The following is a 15,141-nucleotide window of genomic DNA, read 5'->3' as shown; positions in this document are numbered from 1 at the left end:
AGGGGGGGGGAGAGAGAACCATAGCATCGCGCATGCGCTTTTAAGACAGCCCTCTGTCTCCTCCTCCCCTCCGAGGCGGTGGTTGTGAGTGGCGGAGCGGGACGCGGGCAGCTTGAGGGCTCGTCCGCCTTCCTCCAAATGGCGGCTTCAACGGAACTCAGCCGCTCCGTCGAGCGGTGGAGGAGGCGCTATCTCGCGGGCGAGGTGGGCTCTGCGCGCGCTCTCTTACTTACACACACACACACGTGTGAACAGAAACATCCCGCACATCACTATACCGTGGCCAAAGTCGCTGTAGGGTATCTAGGTTGTTGGTGTTGTTGTTTAGTCGTGTCTGACTCTTCGTGACCCCCATGGACCAGAGCGCACCAGGCCCTCCTGTCTTCCACTGCCTCCCAGAGTTGGGTCAAAGTAAGGTATAGGAAACCGTAGCAAAGGGCAAATCTCTGAGCATGTGCAGAGTGCCTCCCCGCACCAAGACGAAGCGCTGTTCGTGCGTGTTCTACCGTTCCCACGAGCTCTAGTGTGTGTGGGGGAGGGCGGGGGAGAAGGGATGAGCATCCTCCTGAACCGTTTCTTCCTCACTGTCACTCGCGGGTAGTTAACAGCCCTGCCCTCTCCTGTTAATTAATGGTCACAGACAAAGGGAGGGAACTCCGCTTCGTCTTGGCCTGAGGAGGCACTCTGCACATGCTCAGAGATAACGCCTTTTGTTACGGTTTCCTATACCATACAGTGACTTTGGCCACAGTATAGTGATGTTGTGCGAGATGGTTTCCACACTATCACCCCACAGAGGTGTAGACACAGTTTTGTTGTTTTTGATTTCTAGCAATGGTTTTTTTTTTATGTTGGCTGCCATTCACAGGGGCTGCGGTTCTTCCTCTCTAATCCTGCGGCTTTCTGACAGTTTGAAGTCTCTGCTTTGGCTTTTGCCTAAGCAGACGATTAAGAGTGGCCGTTCTGGGGTGAAAATTGTGATTTTTTTCTGACCCCAGAGTTAAAACTTCCACACAAAGTAAACTCAGGTGTATAATCCTACTAGCCACCCCACTCCCAATTTGGCACATTACTACTGGTGTGGAAGAGCTAAAATGAAACCCACCATTTGATCAGGTCAACATCTAAATCATACACAGCACAGTCCTATCCACAGTTTTATATTCTTTATCAATGGGGTCCGAGTGATCTGTTTTGGGGGGATGGAGTCTTTTGTGTTTATCAGCTTGCTTCTAGGTAATTGGAGGCTTTTTCTTTAGGGATCAAAGGAGAACTTGCCTGTCCTATTTACACAGCTTGGAAGTCAAAGTATTCGAAGGGAGCACCATGCGTTGAATTAGAATACAGAAGAATGTAACTTTGTTCTTATTTCTTTTGCTTTTGGAGGTATAGGGTTATCCATAATGTTTTTCTTTAAATTGAATCCATTTCCTCTTTTGGGTATTGTAACCTTCAATGCTAATTTTCCAAATCAATGTCCGCACTTGGCCCAAATTAGTAAACCTTGGAAAATACTATTCACATCAACTGTGCCCAGTCAAGGGCTCCTAGTTGTTTATTTTCAAGTGAAAGAAAACTCCCTTGCTCTTATTTCTAATATATATAGAAACTGTAGTTTATTTATTTCTCTGCCAAGGTCTTTTGCATAGCTTTTAAAGACAGAAATTTAGCATTTCATCTGAATAATGCTTTCTAAAGGTTCAATGCAAAATTCTTCTAGGTTAAAAGAAAACATCCCTTCCAAGTAATAGTATGATAAAAAAAACAATCTGTCCATAATAAGCAGGCATTACATTATTAATTGTGGAACTTTTTTCTAATTTTAGGATGATTCTTTAGATGTATTGGAAGCAAAAAGTAAAAGTAGGCGGGCCTTGAAACCTAAAGGTAAGACATTTGAAATGGTATCTGAAATTTATTAATTTAAAGAGTTCTTAATATTTCGGAAAAGTTAGTATCATAGAAAGGAGGCATTCTTCCTCAGCACCTGTTCAATTATACAACATTTTAAGATTTGCCTCTTTACTTTGACACTTTTTTGATCTTTTTCCTTGGACCTCCGTTCCTCCATAATGTATGTATTTAATTAGCTTCTGGCTTCTTTTTAAAACTTAGCACAGAACATAGCAATTTTGGGTGCATTGCAAAATTTATAAGAGACATTGTGATGTAGTAGATAGTGTCAGACTAGAATTCAAGATACATGGGTTCAAATCCTCGCTCAGCCAATGGAAACTCATGGGTTTCGTATGTAAGGTTGCCATAGGTGAAAAGGGAGTGGACAAACTGTCCTGAGATTTGTTTGCTAATCCAGAGCTCTTGCTTTGCAATTTGTACAGTTCATTCACAAATATAACCCTGTTCATGGATTTGTGAACTCATCCCCTACTTGTTTTAGAGTACTTTAGAATTTCTTTCTAGGCAGTTCCGCCTCCAGGATTCTGAGTTCTGTTTTGGTAAACTCTAACTTTTGTATGTTCTTCTTGTACTGTGTCATTTACGTTTTTAAGCCTAGCAGAGATTGAGTTGAAAGCTCCACTTAAGCACTGGAAGCTGTTTTATACTGAGTCAGACATTTGGCTTATCTAGCTCAGTACTGCCATTCTGACTGGCAGTGGCTCCATGGAGCTGCAAGGAGGATGATTTCCTAGCCCAACCTAGAAATCCATGATTTTCCCCTAGTGGTCTCCCAACCAAGTATTGGTCAGGCCTGACCCAGCTTTGCTTCAGAAATCAAATGAGTTTGAGTGTATTCGGGATGGTAAAGGATCACTGATGAGCATGTTTTCATTTTTGGATTTGCGTCATCATGAGTAGCAGATGCTCTTGTTTTCAGTTACTGTTTGCATGCAGTGTCTTCATTGATCACAGCTTGATAATTGCTTTTGTTACCTGTGCTGACACAGCAAATTATGTTGCCTTATAGGTGAAGCAGACCCTTTGCTTGATGACACTATTGCATCTTTAATCACACCCTCATCCCCATCGAAACTTACCTACCATGGAAGAAAACACAATAAAAAACATATTTTGGATTCCTCAAAGAAATGTGAAAGACCTCTGAACATGACAAAAAATATTGCTTCCTGTTGTTCTACTGTACAAGGAAGGTAAAGAGAAAAATTGCTAGATATTCCTCCAGAATTTTTACATTGGGTTACCTTAATGTACTTTTTGAAATATATTTTAGGTCAAATGATGAGTTTGATTCTCTGTGTGATACGGGCCAGCTTGACATAGAGGCGGAGTTCAGTGATGATTGTCTTGGAAGTGATGAAATTCAGAGTGGAAGTGTATATTCAGAAATGGGTAATCAAATGTGTATTTTTTTCTCTAATAGGATTCAAATGAAATCTGCTTCAATAATGTGCTTACCATGTAACCTGCTACTTGAGCCTCCCTAGCACTTTAAATTGACATTCCATGTAAAAAAAAGTTAAAATAGAGTTGGACCATGCTGCCTGACTTGCAAATAAGTTACACCTCCCCTTACACCAGAGGTCATCAATCTCCGGTCCCTGGCCTGCTGCCGGTCCATGGCCTGAGCCAGACCAGGCCACGGAGACAAACCTCGCACCCCGCATGCACTCCCCTCCCCACAGCTGCTTTGTGCACACACACACGTGTCAGCACACACATGCGTAAGTGTTCCTCCACCCCTTCAGGCATGCGCCTGTGCGAAGGGGTGGGCGTGCAGGCGCTCCTGCGCATGCACGAAGGGGTGGGGGAACGCTCACAAATGCATGCTCCCCCACCACTTCATGCATGCACCTGAGAGTGATCGTGGGGGGGTGCCCCACCTTCTTCAGAGATTCAGCCAATCTGCAGTCCTAAAAAGGTTAGGGACCGCTGCCTTACACCATTCTTATCTCATAGTTTTCAATAGCACAGCTTGTTGAAAACAACTACAGGATTTTTTTTGTCTCTGATCCTTTAAGGCCACATTTTCCACAGTCTTGAGATTTTCTGGTTGGTACAGTGATAGTGGGTGCTTGAGGGCAGAATCTTATCCCAGTTCCAATCAAAGGATGGGTGTCCCTTTACTCTGGTAATGGCAGCTTCTCACTTGAGCCTTTGAGAAGTATAAGAGGTATATGAATATATAAGAAATGGGCAGTGTTTTGCTCCATATGTATTTTTGCCATTAACTTTAAAAATTTCTCTTCCTAAGGCAGTTTCTGAGTGCTTGATTTCCCTCCCTTTTTATAATAATGAGCAATAAGACTCATCATGTATGATAGATGGATACAATATCGATTTGCGTAGTGGCAGTTCTCATTTGCTGTAATATTTAGTGGCTATATAGTTTTTGTGGTAAATGAAATTTCCATCCCCTCCTTGTAATTGGCCTTTTGAAAACAGGAATAATTTGGTAAGCTTGTCTGCTTTTTGTTTTTCCGCCCCTTAGATATTACTCTGCCGTCCAGTTTGACGGTTGACCCATGTTGTGATTATGATAGTGGTGGTGATGCAGTAGGAGAGAGTGCAAGCATTTGTGAAACCCAAAGGTTAAATGGTCAAAACCTGATGCCGTCTCATCTTGGTCAAATTTATCATGAATTATCTATCATACATCAAAAGCTGCAGGTAAAAATTAGCAGAGACTTAGCTATCAGCAGAGTTAATTTGAAAAGAAAATATCAGCAGATCAGCACTATCTTTTATCATCTGTTGTGATGCAGCAAGAAAAGCTAACTCAGGAAGAATATGCTTTGAAACTTGAAAAACGGGAACATTTTTTAGCTGACCGGGAAGCCCAGATGTGTAGACATGAAGCTGCTTTGACCAAGATAAGAGGCGTGGAGCAGGAAGTTCATGCAAAATTTCAAATTATGAAGGAGGTAGTATTATTTTTCAAATTCTTCTTTATCTTAATTTTTCTGATTAAAAAACGACTAACTTCACTGATGTCCACTTTCTCACCTACCTGTAAAGTTGCTTGCATGACATAAGTTGTAGCTACTGACTAAGGGCTTATTTTTCTTTTGTGCATGCACACCTTCCACATACAAAGGCATTGTCTGTCTAGAAAGGGATATCGTGGGAGCATTTGTGCTCCAGTATTATTTACATAAGAAAGTTTTATTTATTTATTTATTTATTTATTTATTTATTTATTTATTTATTTATTTATTTATTTATTTATTTATCTATTTATCTATTTATTTAATATCCCACCTATCTGGTCTTACGACCACTCTAGGCGGCTATGTTTTATTGATACTTTAGTTTATAGTCCTAGAAAAAAAAACTTTTAAGAAGACTGCTGAAATCTGCAGATCTTAAGAGGGCCCTTAAATCTTCAGAGGAGGCCCTTCTCTTGGTCCCTATGCCATCCAGGCATGTTTGATGGAGACACAAGAGAGGATCTTCTCTGTGCTGTTCCCAGGCTATGGAAAGCTCTCCCTCAAGATGTGAGGTTAGCTGCCTCTTATCCTTCCACTTGACAGTTAAAGACTCACTCTTAAGGCAGGCTTTTGATAACTATAGCTCCCTGATATTGGCCTTTGCTTTTTAAAGTTGCTTTTAAATTTGTAAATGTTTTAACATACTGTACTTAATGCATTTTAATTATTATTATATCGTGTTTCCCCGAAAATAAGGCAGGGTCTTATATTAATTTTTGCTCCAAAAATGAATTAGGGCTTATTTTCAGGGGATGTTTTATTTTACAGTCATGTCATCTTCTGGTTGCTGCACAATGGTGGAGGGTGGGGTTTCACTTAACTGGGGCTTATTTTTGGGGTAGGGCTTATATTACGAGCATCCTGAAAAATCATACTAGGGCTTATTTTCAGGTTAGGTCTTATTTTCGGGGAAACAGGGTAGTTCATTTGCTTTTTGATCTGTAATTTATTGTGTTTTTAGTATTGCTTTGCGAGCCACCTTGGATCCCCTCACTGTGAGAAGGGTGGCATGCAAATGATACTGGGTAGGTAGGTAGGTAGGTAGGTAGGTAGGTAGGTAGGTAGGTAGGTAGGTAGGTAGGTAGGTAGGTAGGTAGGTAGGTAGGTAGGTAGGTAGGTAGGTAGGTAGGTAGGTAGGATGGATGGATGGATGGATGGATGGATGGATGGATGGATGGATGGATGGATGGATGGATGGATGGATGGATGGATGGATGGATGGATGGATGGATGGATGGATGGATGCTCTAGAAAATGGTTTTCATGTCATTAATTTTAAGAGTCTTGAATTCATAGAAAAAATATGGTAGGGTCACACTTATGTACAGAAAAGGTGTGGGTGATATACGTTGTTGGATTGTAACTTCCATCAATCCCAGCCCATTATCCCTTGCCTTCCACCATGAATGGCAAGGGATAATGGGACTTGAAGTTCATCTGGAGACATGCATTGCTTATTCCTACACTAAAAGTGACAGTGGAATGCTTAAACAGCTTGTTAGTTGTGTGTTTTTAACACTACTTCATTTTGTTTATAGCAACATGAAGCTGAAATTCAGCAGTTGTCCGAAGCATTGAAAGAAAAAACAAAGGAAAACAAAAGGCTTAAATCATCTTTTGAAACTCTGAAGGAATTGAATGACAACTTGAAAAAACAGGCAAGCACAATTTTTCTAAACTTATGCGTTTGACATATTGAACACATGAGCACATATCTGTTTGAGTGTGCACATGATTACATTCTCCAAGGCAGCACCACATGCGGCCCACTGATCCCTTGGAAACCTGAGAGAGAGAGAAATTATGATTCTAAATGTCCTGATCACTTTATGTTCTCATTCATACTAAGACAGAGAAACCAGTATTTAAGATTCGTCTAAATACCTTGTTTCCTTTTTAGTTAAATGATGTCAGTGAACAAAACAAGAAGTTAGAGATCCAGTCTCGAAAAGTACAAGCTCGTTTAGAGAATTTGCAGGTAAGATTTCATTAAGCTTCTAATGTGTCAGCTTGGCAAGAAAAAAATCCTAATGCAACTTTTTTCCAATCTATCCCATTCCAGAGGAAACATGAATTTTTATCAATACAGAGATCTAGAGAAGTTCCCCACATCATCCCGGATCATAAACCTGTCAAATCAGGAAAAGCAGTCGCCCAGTCAAAACCTCAAAAGGTTGGTGCATGTGGTCTGCAGAAACCATGATTCCAGCTCAGAGGTTCAAGAGCATTGTAATTTGAAGCTGGCCACTTTAGTGGAGATGGCAGCTGTACTACTCAAGGAGATGGTGGGGTGAGGAGAGTAATTACGTTTAATTTGGATGGTAGGATTAAAAGGAATAAACCTTAGTCATTTTTATTTATTATATTAATATTCATTATATGAGAACTGTTAGTACATGGTTGGTAGTACAACAGAAAATATCACACCCTCAATTAATCTGGAATTAGAACTGTTGAACTTCTCTTATGGAGACACAGATGGTCATTGGCTGCAACAGAAGAGAAGAGATTGATTTTTCAACGAAGGGAAAGGGATTACAGTACAGTGGTGCTTTGCAAGACGAACGCCTTGCGGGATGAAAAACCCGCAAGACAAATGATTTTTGCAATCGCTGTGGTGCCTCGCAAGACGGCTTCTATGGCCGTGCTTCACAAGACTTTTTTTTCCCGCAAGACGAAAATTTCGCAAGATAGCGCTACTTGCGGAACGAATTACTTTCATCTTGTGAGGCACCACTGTATAGAAGACAAAGTTCTGCACCAGAAGGAACAGCATTTTCAGGATGTTTTGACCATGCATGCCAAGTTGAAGAAACTTTCCTTCAAAACACAGAGCAGCACCATCCACAGGCAAAATTCCATATGTTTTCATTGTGGGCACTGCAAACCAGATAATAGTTGTGTTTCAACAGATATACCGCCCCATAGTGCTAGAGTACTCTTTGGGCAGTTTACAACATAATTATGCCTGTCAACAAACTGGTTATTCAATTTACGGACCTTGGAAAGATGGAAGGCTGAGTCATCCTTGAGCTGGCTACCTGAACCCCTTGAGACTGAACTCAATTTGTGAACAGAGGCTTGACTACAGTACTGCAGTTTAACCACTTAGTGTGTGTTGCATTGCAGATTCACAAGTCAGTGAACATTATTAATGTAAGAAAGATCTTCCTAGTATAAGTCCTGAGATACTTCCTTTAACGTTTGTAGATGTTTAATTCATACACCTATGACCTTTTAACGGTACTAATGGACTGGATCTCAGATCAGCACCTCAGCAAATTGGTTCTAGAAGAAGAGAAGGAAGATGTTCGCAAGTTAACAGGTACATCTGCTTCCAACAGAACTTACACACAAGAAAAGTGTATCAAGGTAGGGATATTACTTCTTTTTAAGAATAAGGTTCTGTGTTTCATATCTTGTGAGTGTCATGTTTGTATGTCTAATAATATGGGGTCTGCATATTTCCAAAGCTAAGATTTAGTGACATTTGGTTAAAAGCCATTGCAGTCTGAGAAATATTCTTTATTAGACACCTACATTCCAAGAGTTTGTTCAACTGTAACCAGTTTTTTTCTGTTTTAACTGAATTAGTCTAGCTGCACTGAAGATTTCATTAATTGGCCTGCATGGTAAATGTAAATAGCCCGACTCAACCGTCAGCAGGCTTATGAGTTTCAGGAGAGACTACTTGCTCAGGATAGCATCCCCATTCCCTTATGCTGGTGTTACCATGTCAGCAACCTTGTATGATCCCAGTATCCAAGCTGTCTTTGGCCCTGCAAAGACAACTTGGATGCAGATACCAATTGCAGTTGATAAAACATACGTAAACGTGGTAGAAAACTAGTCCACATGTACACATGATTAAAGTACTGCTCTAGCAGTTCATGAGCCTGCTGCTTCTTGTTTTAGGTAACTGCTTAAAGAAGTTACAAAGCTCACGTGCTAATAGGAGCTGTTGCTGGCATGTTATCCTTTATTCACACCTTGGCACTGCAAAGGCACCTGGCATGAGCAGTACTCACTATCTGGGCCTGATTGTGTTTTTTCCTTCCCTAGTTGTAGTTTGGAACATCACCCAACCAATCACGATTATGTAAGTTCTCCCATTTATTGCTTCTGCCAGCGATGTGTTTCCGAAGAGCCATTCATCAATTCTCATGCGAAGAAGTATTAAGTCTTTGATCCAGTGCACAGGTTGCTGTCATTTCTTACAGCAGAGCTCTGCTGCTGCTCTTCCCAACTATCACTCATTGATGCATTCTTACTCGTGCAAAAACAGTTCCTGAATATTTGTGTTGCGGCATTCTCAGTTGTGTGTTGCCATAGCAACCTACTTGTCAGTTGATCACTTCATCTCGGCCTGTGCAACTTTTATTTGTGGTGCTAGCATGCTCAAAAGCCTTGGAAAATAATATAGATGGTCTGGAAGTCCTATTAGGTTGAAACATTTCGCTACTCATCCAAGTACTGTAGCTTCCTCAGTCTGAGGAGAGTTGGTAGAAGATCCCTGATACATCCTCCACATTGGTTTCACTTTCCCCTAGTCTGAAGAGGCTTCTTAGAAGGACAAAGGTCTAGGGAATAATCCCACTTCTATAGTCCTCCTCCACCCATTGTCATGGGCCCTTAACAGTCATTAACAGTGGTCTTTCTGGTATGAGTGATCTTTCTGGGGACGGATGAAAGGGCAGCATGATAAATAGGAGACACATTGTATCTAAGATTGTATCCACCCCTGTTGAGTGATGGATTTTCTATATGCACATGTATGGCCTCCCTGACCCCTTTCTCAAACCACCTCCATCCAAAATGAGTACATCTTAGTCATCAAAGTATTAAAAGTATTCAGACCAGGGGGAAGTGAAACCAGTGTGGAGGATAGATCAGTGGTCTTCCTCCAATGCTCCTCAGACCGAAGAAGCTACTTGGATGAGTAGCAAAACATTTCAACCTAGTAAGAAAGAAGTCCAGTTGCCATGTCTCACCTTCCAGATAACCTTGCCTGGATGACTGAGAATCTTCACAGAAATATAGATAATTGGTACCTCTATGTTAAGAAGATACCACCTGTGTATCCTGCTTGGTTACTTCCAGGGCAGGAATTGCGAACACCTGAATGATACTTTTTTCACCTGGAAAAATAGGAAGTGTGGGGAAAATCTGGTGATGGATGAATGGAGAGTGATTCTATATATATTTTCTTAGTGAATAAAAGATTTATTAATGCAATGGCCAGAATCCTGTTACAACTTTATACTGGCATAAATATAAATTAAGATGGTGAACTCATGCTAATTAACAAGTTGCAATGTCAGGGCTTGAAATATTGTATGAAGAAAGTGTTAAAATAATTAAGGGAAGTGTAAAAATATAACCCTGAAAATGTACATTGTGTTTTAAAAATGAAATTTGACCAACAGTGTGCTAAAAGTCATTGCATGACAATTAGCTAACTCTCCATCCAAGGCCATCACAGGGAAAGTGTGGTCCATAAAAAACAACATTGCCTCACAAAGTAATTAACTTGATATCTTACTGGGTCTTTCCCAACAAGCTAACACTTGAGTGCGGACATGTAAGCACTGATAAGAAAACATTGAGAAAAGCCTAGATCATGAAACCCCTAGAGTGCTATAATGCAAGTATAGCAAATTGGTACCTCACCAAATTCATCTACCAGCAATTTATATGCCTGACAGTTTGCAGGGGTGGCTGGTGTTCAAGGGAACTACTCAAAATATAGGGAGTATCTTGCCGTGATGGCAGTTTGCTGTCTTCACAGTTTGGCGAGAGTGCAGGTTAATACTGGGTTAGCCAGAGGTAATGAAGACTTCCACAGAAATTTTTAAGAGATGTGTCTCTTAGACGTTTGCTCTGGCAGCAGACCTCAGTTGTTGACAGTTGAAGAGAAAAATGAACAAATGAGAGAAATATATATATAGAGAAGCAAGAGATACACACCACACACAAAACACCAGCAACACCAGACACTAAGTTGCTTCAGGCAACATGTAGTAGCTGCCACACAGGGGCAGAACAGACAAGATTGTGCAGTTGCCACTATAGAGTCAAACTGGTAGATGGATGGGTGAGCACTTAGAATATTTTTCATGTGTATCTGGATGTGCTAAAGGTGAAATATTGCTCAATGCTGCAATGCTTTTTTCTTTTTAATGATGCATTTTAAGAAATGAACTTGGTTTTTTATTGTGCTTTTTAAGGCTATAAACTCCTGTATTTTTGGACTGAAATACAGTGGTGCCTCACACAACAATGTTAATTGGTTCCAAAAAAATCAACGTTGTGTGAAACATCATTCTGTGAAACACCATTTCCCATAGGAATGAATTGAAAACCGGTTAATCCGTTCCAATTGGAACAGATTGCCGTCTTTAAGTGAAAAAACCCATAGGAAACATCGCTGTGTGAAACAATGTTTCCTCCATTGGAATGTATTGAAGCCGACTCAATACATTTCAATGACTTTGCGAAGTCCTTTTTCGCTCCTGTAAAAGTGCCTTACAGTGTTTGGAACAGGTTTTAAATGCTTGCAATCATTAGCCCACCTCCTGAACCCTATGCAAACTTAATTTGATGTTGTTCTGAGTCGTCCTTAATTTTTAGTGATTTTTTAAATTTTCTCTCATTGGAATGTATTGAACTTTTCTGGATTATAGCTCTGCTTTTAACACCATTCTACCAAATAGGTTGTTTTTAAAAATGATCAACCTGGGATTACCTCAGGAGATCTGCATGTGAATAAAGGATTTTCTGACAGATAGGCCACAGTCAGTAAGGATGGGATCCCACCATTCTTCTACCCTGGTACTAAGTACAGGAGCTCCCCAGGGCTGCGTGCTAAGTCCCTTCCTCTATTCCCTGTACACACATGATTGCACCCCACTATATAACACCAATGCAATTATTAAATTTGCGGATGATACAACAGTGGTGGGACTCATAAATAAGAACAATGAGTCTGCTTATAGAAAGGAAGTACAAAGATTGATACTATGGTGTAAAGAAAATCATCTCACACTTAACATCAAAAAAACTAAAGAACTCATAATTGATTTTAGGAGGAAGAGAAATGTACATTTACCACTGTACATAAACGGTGAGGAAGTGGAGAGAGTTGGTAGTTTTAAATTTCTGGGTACTTACATCTCAGAGGACCTCTCATGGACTATAAATGCCAACATGCTAATAAAGAAGGCACAGAAGAGGCTGTATTTCCTGAGAATGCTCGGGAAGTTAAATTTATCACAGCATTTACTTCTGTCCTACTACCGTAGCACCATTGAGAGTGTCCTAACTTATGGCATTCTGGCATGGTTTGGGAGTAGCTCTGTAGCGGACAAAAAAGCTCTACAGAGAACCATTAAAATTGCCCAGAATATCATCGGGCTCCAGCTACCAACCCTGGATGACATCTTCACATCCCGCTGTCTGAGGAAGTCATACAGCATCCTGAGAGACTCTTCCCATCCTGCTTATAACTTTTTTGAACTGTTACCGTCTGGCAGAAGATATAGAACAATTAAGACTTGACCACACGTTTTCTAAATAGTTTTTATCCTAGAGCTATAATTGCAATTAATAATGAGCTTAAAGACCACCAGTAGTGAATAATTAGTTGGACTGTGTTACTTGGCCTGAGGTGTAGATGTCTGTATTTTTAGTGGGGGATTTCTAGTGGGTGGGGAGTGTTTGGGCAATGTTATGTGTGTGCATGTGTCTGGTCTCTGGGTTTCTGTGAATTTCGTTGTATGGTATACTGTGTACTGTATATACTTACAATGACAATAAATTTTATTATTATTATTATTATTATTATTATTATTATTATTATTATTATTATTATTATTATTATTATTATTATTAAAAAAGAAGACAATCGTAATGTTTTTGTATTTTGTGTTTTGCAGTTTTTGCCACTTGTTGCTGAACAACTTCAGTGGATGCCCTTTGTCAATCCTAACTTGCATGTACATGTGGTTAAATTTATTTACTGGGCCATAAGACAGTTAGATGGAAAAATGCTGGTGAGGAATATTCACACAAAGTATATCATTTGCATTTAGATAAGAACATTTCTTTCTGGAAGATGTTGCTTCTTATCACCTAAGCTCGATCTCATTTTGACCCAGAGATTTTATTTGATGGCTGAGATTCTTCTGCTTAGTGTACTAAGTCACACTAGAGTAGGTCCATTGAATCAGTGGAGATCTGGGAAATCACGTCCTCTACAAGTTCTATTGATTCAGATAGGCCTGCCTATTCTAGTTGCAACTAACTTTAAAATAGTGAGCTACACTTAAGAGTGTGCCCATTTTAATCAATTGAACTTATAGAAGTGTTGGCTCACCCAATTCCCACATATTCAGCAACTCTACACTAGTGTGGCTTACTGCACTAAGCAATAAGATTTCAGCGAATATTCTTTATGTACAAAGTAAATAATTTCCAGTATCTATTATATGTTTTTGTTTGGTGGGAAATTACTATTATTTTGCTAGTTGTTTTAATTCTAAATACATGGCGTTCAAGGACTTTTTGTTGATTTTTTTTATAACTTCTGCAATACTGCCTTTCGTCACATACCAGTACTAATATGCAATCCATTCTGCTTTTCTGCTTTGTTACAATCATATGTAACACAAGAAAATCTCATAAATAGTGGGCAAAATCTTGTTTAAGTAGTCTTGCACCATGTAACCCAGATTGGATGCCAGAAGTATGTCACATAATGGAACGCTTCCTAGCCCCCTCTTTTTAGGTTCCAAGGCTTGCTAGGGTTGCCTTTTGCCCTGGGGAAACCTTTGGAGCCTCAGAATGGAGGGGGAAACCCTTTGATGGTTTAAAAAAATGCTGTTGGATCATTGTATCTGAGATCAGGATCAGGGGTGATCTGATAATGATTCTTTACTGTTAAACCACCACTCCTCATCCTGAGGCTCAAAAGGAAGCATTAGGACACTTTGGAACTTAAGAGGAGACAAACAGGAAGCTTAACTCCCTTAAATTAAATGCTTCTGCTGCCTGAACCAGGTTACAAGGTGCTAAGTTACAGGATCAAAATTTTGCCTCATAATTATGAGAAGTACACAAAGGTTCAGTAAGAATTTGCACAAGGCACTAATTGGAATTTGTCGTAAACGTTTTTAACAGCAATATCTGCTTGCAGCACTGGAATAACAGTTCAGAATCACAGTTCATAACATGGTGCTGGCATAATGATAGATATACAGTACTTCATTTAAACTGTTATCCACTAGGACTTTGATTCTTATACAGTGGGGTCTTGACTTGAGAATTTAATCCATATTGGAAGGCGGTTCTCAAGTCAAAAAGTCTGTAAGTCAAGTCTCCATTATTTTAATAATTTTATTTTATTTAGAAACAAGGATAGAGGGTACAGAAAGAAAGAGGGGATAGGAAAGGAAAAATAGTTTTTGGGGGATAGGAGAGCATAAAGTATAACATCATCCAATCAATTCATATTACTAATACATATCAACTTTTTGCTTTTTCACAGTTTGATTACCCTCCTGCTTTTATCTTATCATTTAATTTTAATTTTATTCTATGTTATTCCAACATCGTCTGGTAGCTGCTGCCATTTATACAATACATCCCATCTTTCCGTTTCTTTTTGAATTGAACAGTCTTTCAGCCCATCTGACAGAATATCCATTTTTTTCACTTCCCATATTTTCACCATAAAATTATCTGGTTTCAGTATCTCTGCCTCCTTAAGATTTTTGTCATAGTGCTTTTTAATTTTGGAAGCTGCATGGGTCACTGGATAACTCTCTACTGCATTCATATTACCTGGTGTCATGTCTAATACAGACGATTCTAAAGTCTGTACAACTTCATTTAAGTTTTGTTTGGGATCTGCTGTCCCCTCTTTCGTCCCTTTCATCAAATTTTCTATTTTGCTAAGACCTGCATTCACTCGCTGGAACCCTGTTAATATTAGCCTTTGTATATTAATCTGCCATTCCTTTTCTATTTCTTGCACCACTATTCCAGAATTTTGGGATTGAAGAGACCAAGCCTCCATTTGTTCTTTTGAATTTTTGGGGTCCATCTCAGGCTTTGGGGTTTGTTTAAATACCACAATAATCACCCCCTAGAAATCCTTCCCGTTTCCACAATTTTATCAACAATTCAAACCCCTCATCATAAACCTCCCCTTAGATCTCCCTCCAATCTTTGTCCA

At 39.7% G+C, this 15,141-nt stretch overlaps 1 protein-coding gene across 2 annotated transcripts in view; it reads left to right on the top strand.

Moving 5' to 3' along the window:
• The first annotated feature begins 50 nt into the window (after window positions 1-50).
• The window catches only part of CCDC138 (coiled-coil domain containing 138), a 32,159-nt gene continuing 17,068 nt past the window's right edge, over window positions 51-15,141 (top strand). The window contains exons 1-11 of one of the 2 annotated variants that reach the window (XM_020784010.3): window positions 51-204; window positions 1,827-1,887; window positions 2,927-3,110; window positions 3,191-3,309; window positions 4,409-4,587; window positions 4,683-4,841; window positions 6,446-6,565; window positions 6,808-6,885; window positions 6,970-7,080; window positions 8,118-8,279; window positions 12,842-12,958. In XM_020784010.3, the coding sequence (XP_020639669.3) occupies window positions 139-204; window positions 1,827-1,887; window positions 2,927-3,110; window positions 3,191-3,309; window positions 4,409-4,587; window positions 4,683-4,841; window positions 6,446-6,565; window positions 6,808-6,885; window positions 6,970-7,080; window positions 8,118-8,279; window positions 12,842-12,958 (1,356 nt within the window). In that variant the 5' untranslated portion in view covers window positions 51-138. The remainder of the gene's footprint in view (window positions 205-1,826; window positions 1,888-2,926; window positions 3,111-3,190; window positions 3,310-4,408; window positions 4,588-4,682; window positions 4,842-6,445; window positions 6,566-6,807; window positions 6,886-6,969; window positions 7,081-8,117; window positions 8,280-12,841; window positions 12,959-15,141) is intronic. The other variant, XM_072994556.2, reaches the window with a different exon arrangement.

This window comes from Pogona vitticeps, chromosome 3 (genome assembly GCF_051106095.1).
Source record: "Pogona vitticeps strain Pit_001003342236 chromosome 3, PviZW2.1, whole genome shotgun sequence".
NCBI classification, from domain to species: domain Eukaryota; kingdom Metazoa; phylum Chordata; class Lepidosauria; order Squamata; family Agamidae; genus Pogona; species Pogona vitticeps.
Note: the sequence above shows the minus strand (reverse complement) of the source record. Positions and strands in the feature narration are given on the sequence as shown.